The sequence below is a fragment of the Scatophagus argus genome, chromosome 12 (assembly GCF_020382885.2).
Source record: "Scatophagus argus isolate fScaArg1 chromosome 12, fScaArg1.pri, whole genome shotgun sequence".
NCBI classification, from domain to species: domain Eukaryota; kingdom Metazoa; phylum Chordata; class Actinopteri; family Scatophagidae; genus Scatophagus; species Scatophagus argus.
In genome coordinates this window covers 10,237,025-10,245,586 of record NC_058504.1, presented here as the reverse complement: position 1 = coordinate 10,245,586, position 8,562 = coordinate 10,237,025, and the positions used below count along the sequence as shown (strand labels likewise).

General features: G+C 40.4%; 2 protein-coding genes across 4 annotated transcripts; one reads left to right on the top strand and one right to left on the bottom strand.

The window, feature by feature from the left end:
- Positions 1-924: 924 nt before the first annotated feature.
- rnaseh2c (ribonuclease H2, subunit C) lies at positions 925-3,715 on the bottom strand. The gene is made up of 5 exons (XM_046406461.1): positions 3,519-3,715; positions 2,861-3,015; positions 2,034-2,146; positions 1,787-1,906; positions 925-1,190 (listed from the first exon to the last, which is right to left on the bottom strand). The coding sequence occupies exons 1-5, from the start codon at positions 3,704-3,706 to the stop codon at positions 1,167-1,169; spliced, it is 600 nt and encodes a 199-aa protein (XP_046262417.1). The 5' UTR covers positions 3,707-3,715; the 3' UTR covers positions 925-1,166.
- Positions 3,716-4,020: 305 nt separating this feature from the next.
- On the top strand, positions 4,021-8,478 carry LOC124068166 (seipin-like). Of its 3 annotated transcripts, none has more exons than XM_046406151.1 (10): positions 4,021-4,185; positions 4,843-5,101; positions 5,214-5,292; positions 5,391-5,534; positions 5,647-5,682; positions 6,392-6,526; positions 6,627-6,724; positions 7,676-7,805; positions 7,967-8,062; positions 8,135-8,478. In XM_046406151.1, the coding sequence occupies exons 2-10, from the start codon at positions 4,851-4,853 to the stop codon at positions 8,180-8,182; spliced, it is 1,017 nt and encodes a 338-aa protein (XP_046262107.1). In that variant the 5' UTR covers positions 4,021-4,185; positions 4,843-4,850; the 3' UTR covers positions 8,183-8,478. The 3 variants fall into 3 exon arrangements, with proteins under 3 accessions (XP_046262107.1, XP_046262106.1, XP_046262105.1); XM_046406149.1 differs by having other exon boundaries at positions 4,030-4,185; positions 7,967-8,045; XM_046406150.1 differs by lacking the exon at positions 5,647-5,682 and having other exon boundaries at positions 4,024-4,185; positions 7,967-8,045.
- The last annotated feature ends 84 nt before the right edge of the window (positions 8,479-8,562 follow it).

Genomic DNA, 8,562 nt, shown 5'->3' with positions numbered 1-8,562 from the left:
AATTAAAATGGGATTGTGTTACTTTGTATTACAAGCTTTTCCTTGGATCAGTTTTAATGAAGTCATCAATAGTAAATGTACACAGTGTATCTGATAAATTCGAAACATTCCTAAATGAAGCAGCTAAACCAGAAATATTTGAGTGGCAGCTATACAAACCAGATGGAGTTCTCCAAATGACAAGGCGCTTCGTTTCTCCCCTGCTTTAAAAAACAGGACAGTATTTCACATGAATATGATCGCTCTCCCACAACTTTTTTTTTTGCTCTGGATGTTTTTACCTGACAAACCATCTTGTCCATTTTGATTGGCTGTCCAGTATTATAGTATAGATCAGTCTGCTGTAAATTCAGTTGATCCTCTTTGCACTGTGGTTGTTGTGACTTGTGATTTTTGCCACAGATTTCATAGACTTTGTTTAGTATCTGGTCAATTCAAAGCTGTCTGGAATGGAAAACCAATGTAATTTGACTTCCAGGCATCATTCCTTGACAGGATGGACAGGAAGTGTGAACAGGTTTGGGGATCCACCCTTGATGTGTTTGCATATTGATCACGTGACTTTTCCTTCTGTGGTGTTTCCTCTGTAGTATGACAGAATATACAATGTGAGCAGTCTTTGACACATGCAGGAAATCTGCCTTGTCTCTAAATGTTTAAATTGAAACTTTAAATGTGCCTGAATAACTGACACTTTTGTAATTTGTTGTTATACAGTTTCTGTATAATGAAAATTGACTGGTATTAGTATTACTACACAAATGAGTGTTTTACACTGGATGCTCATAAGGGACATTTGAGTCAGTAACAATTTAGATTCTGGTAGCCAGCGTGCAAAATCTAAATGTCACCTTGTGAATAAACACAGTTCAGTAGAAACCATGTGTGAATGTTGTAATGCTTCAGCGATATCACACGGTGCACAGGTTGGTCAGTCAATATTTTATTTATTTTTGCTACAAAAAAGAACATATCATACAAAAATATAAACATTACACTTGTTACGTATTGCTGTGCCATAGTAACACCGAACTGGTTAGCATTTCTTAGGTCTTTTCACTGACTGTAACCACAAACCACAAACTGTACATTTCATTCTTAACATTTCTTCTTAACTGAGGTGGCACCAACCTGCCATCTCACTCAGCAGGTAGTTTTGTCTCTCTTCAGTCCTCTACTGGCCCGTGGATCTGCGAAGAGACAAAATATCAATGTCCATCCACAAATCCGTGGATCCGTTGTTAAACTGGGGAGAGGATAATAAAGACAGTGCTCCAACCCTGTTCCTATAGCAACCCAGAAATCCATTTTTAATGTAACCACATTGTATGCAGATCATTAGCATGTGGGCTCAGTAGTGACTGAAAGACACAGGCTGAACTAAAAAGGTGTTCGGCTGCAGAATTCATTTTAACAGCACTTGTGTGACAGACACAAGTATTTTTATTAAAATTGTTTGTATTTCAGTGTGCAGCAGTAGGTTTTGTTAGTTCACTCACAGCAAAAATTTACTTGAAAAGCTTGCAGAATAAAAAAAAAAATAAAAACAAAACTTATCCAGATAATTTTACTATCAACCTGATTTTAAACCTTCTTAACTACATTCTGCATAATATAAGATTTCACAAGACTTGTGTTGAGCTTATATTATTTTTACTTTTGCAATATTATGGCCACAAAAGTACATCTTCAGTTACTGGGTGACACAGGTTCATCTTGTCCTTGATTAAATCACTCTTTTTAAAGTCAGTTGCAAAAATAAATAAATGAAAAAAATAAGACTCACTGCCTCAGCCAACTCTGGCCAATCCATCGCCATCACAACCGTATCATCAGAGTTCGGAGGAGTTTCCAGGTTCCAGTAGGTCAGCTTGTCAAACACAGAGGATAATCTGACTGTTCTGTCCTGGATACACACACAGACACACAAAGACACAATTTAGCATCATGTAGATACATTTATGTCCCTATCAGTGGTTTGTCTCAAGTTTGGCTGATCCATTGACAGTTCTTGTGACATCAGTGCTGTTTACCTCTTGGTCAGAGCCGGGCTTGTTTATCTCTTTCAGCACCAAGCCAGTGTAGCCCTGTGGACAGCTGAGTTCCTGCCCCTTCAACCGACGCCCTCTGAATGACACGGTCTTCTCTGTACCGAGAAAGAAACACAAAGGATTGTTGTTAAAGACGGGTTTCCCCGAATGAAAAATGACTGTCAGATAAAATGTCAAGATATGCCTTTTTAAATTCATCTGATGTGACCGCTTGAAGTCCTAAATTGCTGAATAGATGTCAAAATAATTCAGTATCATATCACCCTAGATCATTTTCCAAAAGCTGGAGATAATAATGATAATCTTCTTAAATGATTTTTACAGACAAATTACTTATCCATTCTCTTATGATGAAAATGTGGACCAAACATCTATCCTGACCTGGAAGATCTGAACTAAAAAAATGTACCATATGGGAAATACTTTTTACAAAAACCAGTGTTAGTCATCTTGAGTTTTTGTCAAAATTCAAAATTCTTAATTATAGACTTTTACAAGATGGAAGGTTTGAGTGTCTTGTCTCTTCATTTCACTGGCGTAGAAATGTGATCCTTGAAGGTGGAGGCATTATAGACTACAGACCCATATTATTAAAAACATACACTTTCCAAAACAGATCAATTAAAACATGGTCACCAGCAGACAGACAGCTTTTGAGTTCCTATTTCCAGCATCATTTGTGTGCTTATTTTTTTCATGGGTTTTATCTCCACCACTGTTTTTTTATGCAAGGAAAGCTGATTCAGTAGCATCTGGATCTTGTCTAATCAGCTTTATCAAACAAGATATCAAACATGTCCTGAGTGCACCTTGTTTGTGGTCTTTTGTGGTAGCAGTGAAGTACTGTGAGACCTGGGCAGATCCGTTGTGTTCGATCTCACAGGGCATTAGGTGGACTGGGCCTCGCTGTGCCTGGCCCGTAGATGACATCTGAACGCGAATAATACTTGTGTTTGAGGACATCCTGCAAGAGGAAGACAGGACAAATCACACATTGCATTGTTGTGGGATATTCTATTTAATTAAACATAAAATGTCTTTTAACGAGCGGCCTCAGCAAACTTATATTTCAACCTGTGATTTGAGACCTCTGTGAACGTTTAAGAGTGTTCTTTTTTCCTCCATTTCTAATTACTAAGATAATATATTAACTGCATGTGTCACTATGTGTCCGTTTATGCAACCTTAATAACTGTGCTTAAAGGCAGTTTTATTAATCTGTCTAATGAAGGGCTCAATATAAAACACTTGTTATGACAAATTTTCTGAATTAATATCAGAAGCTGTCCACTGTTTAGTAAATACTTGTCAAGCCGAAATTTAAATTTAAGAGCTCTGCAGACTCTCCCTGATATTAACTGCACGATTTCGTCATGTTGGTGTGTTTTCTCGGTTCCTCTTAAGCATTATTAGACATTTCATTAAATGACTTAAATAATAAATTGAGAAACATAAGTCAAACATCACCTTGCAGCAGGTTTCCAGACGTTTTGTGAAATGAAGTGTACAACAGACCTCTTCCGGTTTGGGCCGGTCGCTCCTTGTGATTGGATGTAAGCGTCTTCCTCTTTTACGCTCAGATACTTTGGCGGGGTTTTTTTGTTCTGCCACAGGAGGTCGCCCCCTCTCGGTGAGAGATGATCCTCCTTTTTCATTTCGATTTTCTGTCTTTAATGTAAGCAAATAAATAAAAAGCAAATAATTCAGCAATTAAACACAGTTGTGAGCACACCCAGCCAGCATGATTAAAAGTATGGATTATAGGCTATAGGATGTAAACAAATGCAATAAATGAACAAATTGAAAATATAAACTGGCCTTGAAGTCAAATTATCATCCACCATTGGCACAAAAGGCAATGTATCAAACAGTTTTAGCAACTGCCAAAACTAAATAAAGCCTCTGCCTTCTGCCTGTTCAACGGTTGGAACTCTGCTTCCACTTGGCAGCAGCAGCATCTCCCTTCATGTGGGACGGGCTAAATCCTGTCCAATGGCAGCTTTTGTTGAAGTGAAGGATAAGCTATTTTGGGGTTTTCTGTTCATAACTTTTAATCAAGACAGTGTCAAGCTGTGGACCAAGACATTTCGGGAAAAGGAGAAGTGATTTCCTAACAACTCATAGCTGGCCAGGGGTGAGTTTTATATAGGAAGACAGAGTACTGCTGCAGGCATGCTGCTGTTTGATACCACATGGATCTGTTAATTAGACTGTTGTCTTAAATTTCAATGCGGATGTTTTGTGAAAGTTGCTTTAGTATCCCCGCACTGTAATCTTTGCCATCATAGTTCTCAGTGTGGATTTGGAAATCTAATTTATCCTATTTTAATACATCAGTAAAAGTAGCCTAATTTGTAATCCATCAACATTATTATATGACACGTACTGTGTCTACAAACTCATAGTTGTGCCACTTCTTAGTTGCTTATGTGTCTCTCGATACAAGTAATACAGTCATGGTGACAGTTGACACAGTTTGGAGTCATCTGATCCAAAAAGGTCTGTGCTTGTGACTCAGATTGGACTCGGTGGTTTCTGAACTCTCAGTGCAATCAAAGTTGTACTTGTGTCTTATTCTTCATGAGATCATAACGTCATCAAGGCTTGACTTTTCAGACCACGCAGAATGCGCTTTTAGCCTTAGCCCTGGTCAGTATGCAGTCAGTACAGCCCTTTTCATTGTTTCTACACTCTACCTTTTAATACATGGTTGTGATGTGGTTACCTTTACCTTTCTAGTTGTTACCATTCTGAGTTTTTTGTTTGTTTGTTTCGTTCTGTGGTTCTACAGCCGTTGTTATGGATCAAGAAAGTTATTTGCGTCCAGGAGATGATGGAGACCTATCAGTCCTCATTGATCAGACGGTGCTGAGGCTCCAGGGTGCTGTTACCATGGCACTGTCACATGTCCGTCAGAGAGTTAAACAGACCCTTGTTGTGTCCTCTGTTGTCTTCCTGCTCCTCTGGATGGCAGCCTTTTTATACGGGAGCTTCTACCACTCCTACATGCCCAAGGCAGCTTTTTCCACACCTGTGCACTATTACTACAGGTGTGTATGTGAAATCTTGCACCAGAAAAACGCAGAATGTAGTTATTGTGTGTTTGACTCCCTCGTTCTTGCATTTACTGTCTCACTTAGCCATTGATGTTTTCATCCGCAGGACCGACTGTGAATCTCCTGCCTCGTTTTTGTGCTCTTACCCAGTGGCCAACATCTCACTGATGAGGAACAAGAAACATGTATGCATGAAAATGTGTGTTTATGTTTCTGTCTATGTATCAAACGTTCAGGTATTCACTGAAGAATTCTGTAATATTTTTTAAAAATGCATATTCAGGTGCTGACATTTGGCCAGGCCTATCGGGTCTCTCTGCAGCTGGAGATGCCCGATTCTCCAGTCAATCGGGAGCTGGGGATGTTTATGATCAAGACAACATATTTCTCTCGGGAGGGAGGACAAGTTGCCTCCTCTGCTCGCTCTGTAAGATGCACAAAAAATTTGTTCAGCTTCTGCGTGGCCATATGTGTCCATACAATCAAACCATGCTTCAAGTTCCGGCTGATTCACTGTTGCGTTTGTGTGTGTTTCTCAGGCAAGACAACTGCTGTCCTCAGCCAGCTCTCGCTTTGTGAGTACAGCGCTGACGCATAATAGCCTTTTAATTTGCACAGCCTGGTCAGAGCCAGATTAGGGCTGCTTATGCTTGCTGCAAAGCTTCACCACAACAGAAGGAGATCTCAGTGCTCCGGTGACTGAGATAACAGCAAAAACATGTGAACAAATACAGATAAAAATACATGGTGGGAGTAACGATCTTCGAGTGAATTTAGAATTGTAAATTACTTTACGCTGCCATGTTCTATTTTAGTCAAATCTACAGCCAGAAAATACAACCTCAAAACTCATTCTAGAACTGAGTCAAGTCAAAACCAAAAGAAAAACAAAAACAAGTTCCATTTTAAAAATAAATTGAATTTGGTAGAACTACTGCATCGAACTTAATAAGACTGTGCAGGAGTTTGTATTTTGAGCTCCACTTGGGCCCACTGAGATCAGCTTTTGTTAGTGTTCATTAAACTGAGCCCGCAAGCCAATGATTCAGTAACACAGGTGAAAGGAGAAAATTTTGATTACAGGACAACAACAAGCATCCTTTCCTTAAATATTCATCACTGAAAACATCTTCTAGGGATGAGGCATCACACATTTGTAAAAAAAAATAAATAAAAAAAAAACAGAAAGAGGAGATTTATTCATCCCCAAGGCACTGTGTGCTGTATTGTTGCCCTGCCCTGGGTGTGTATGCCAGGCTGACTGTGTTGTCCTGCTGTGGTCAGAGCATGCTGCGATACCGTTCAGACCTGCTGAGGCACCTGGGAACGCTGCTGTTCCTCCCGGCCTTTCTGAGCGGAGCCACTGAGCAGAAACAAGTGCTGGAGGTGGAGCTCTTCTCAGACTACACAGATGACCCTGTGAGTCCTGCACTGCTTTGTGAAAGTCGTAGCCTGTGCGAGTGTGCCTGAGTAGCAGTTTTGTTGAAGTCGACCTAATAATTTTATTTGCCATGTGCAGTACGCTCCTTCCGTCTCAGCGGTCATTGAGATCCTGTCCAACAAGGTGCAGATATACTCATCTCAGTTCTACATTCATGCTCATTTCACTGGTTTAAGGTAAGAGTCGGCAGCATGGTGCACATACCAGCAACATGAAACTGACTTATACTGTATAATGGATGTGACACTAACATACATTATATCGGATGATGAAAGACTACAAGGAGGGTAAAAAAAAAATCCATATTATTTAAGCCCAAGGCACCAAAGCAAGTAACATTTGTACTTCAACACAAGATTACATAACAAAACTCAAAACAAAAAAGAAAAATTACACAGTTTTAGGCTGGTGTCGATTTAAGGGTCGGGCTCAAGCTGAAAAATCGCAGACTTTCTCTGGCTGGAGGCGTTTCGGACTGAGCGATTCTGTTAACTGGCAGACAGCTGCTACGATCTGTGAGCTCTGGGGAAGAGACATGTTTGCATTGCCTGGATATTCTGGAGATACAAACACACTGAGTCAAGGAGAGCACAGGGTGTATCAGTTAAAACTTTTGGGAGCAAAAAGCGGATTTATTTTCATTCTCGTTTCTCAACTTCTGCAGCAGCAAGCGTGGAGCTGCTGGAATCCTCTGTAATGTAATCTAGATGGAGGGGAATTTTACTTTACTTCATGAACATACAGAGAGAAGATGAGAAAAAGAGCACTAAAGGAAAACAGAAAGAACTGGTGCTGATCTCAGTCAGAATGCAGAATGCAGGACTTTAACTTGTTGATACTTCAAGTATTTTCTCCATCTGGTGAGTTCTTACTCAAGTGAAGCATCTGAAGCCTTCCTCCAGGATCTGAATCCATCTGTATCTCACAAGACATGTTGAGTTTCTGTCCATCTACACGGACGGCCCAATGTGGAATAAATTCAACACATTCAGAAATTTTCTATATGGCTAGCTGAAGGGGATTATTGAGAATCTAGTCAATCTCACAGAAAGTGGGAGCTTTTTCTAATACCTCATCACATCATAATTACTGTAAGCTATTATAACAGTTTCTTCCCCTTTCGCCAGATACTTGTTGTTCAACTTCCCTCTCCTCTCAGCCCTGGTGGGCGTGTCCAGCAATTTTGTCTTCCTCAGTCTCCTGTTCGTCCTCAGCTACGTGAGGCTGCCGTTGAAAGTGGAATGGGCACCTGAGCAGGTGAGACGAGAGACCCTTCACAGTGCAGACAATACTGATCTCAGCTTTAGTTGCAGGGCTTCACGCTTCAAAAAGTGAGTGTGAATTATTACCAGATTCTCTCAGGTGTAATAGTTCCAACTCAACAAGCTGTGTGTGCATGTTTTCCTTGTTGTTTACAGGTGAGAACAGATGGACTGCTGTCAGACGGGGAGAGCATGAATAACAGCCAGCAAGAGGATGAAAAAGATGCTGCTACAGGTGCAAAAGCGCAGGCAGCAAGAACCCCAGCATTATAAAATAGATTGGCATCAGCAGCCTGGTACTTACAAGAACTCATTTCTTCACAGGTGCTGCGGAGGCACTGGGTCCCCTCCACATCACCCCCACAAATCTGAGCCAGGAGGATCCCCATTTGCACTTTGGCAACAGCACAGAGGTGCACAACAGACAGATACGTGATCAGGGAGAAAGAAATGAGTCAGAAGAAGCATGAGGCCGTTAATAAAAGTGAGGGAGAAATTGGATTGGGATCTCGACAGCAAGATGTAACGATAGAGATTTAAGAGAGACATGTGGTTGAAAATTCTCTAAAGCATCCATACACTCCTGAATAATGTGCTTGGTGATCACCTGAGCTGCCCTGCCTGGTGTTTCAGCTTTAATGTCAGGACCATAGGATTTATGGGACTGACACTATGGGACTGAAATAAAGAAGCATATAAATAAAGTATAGTCAGTTTATGTTATGTAGCTATGAAACTAATGCAGTATAAAT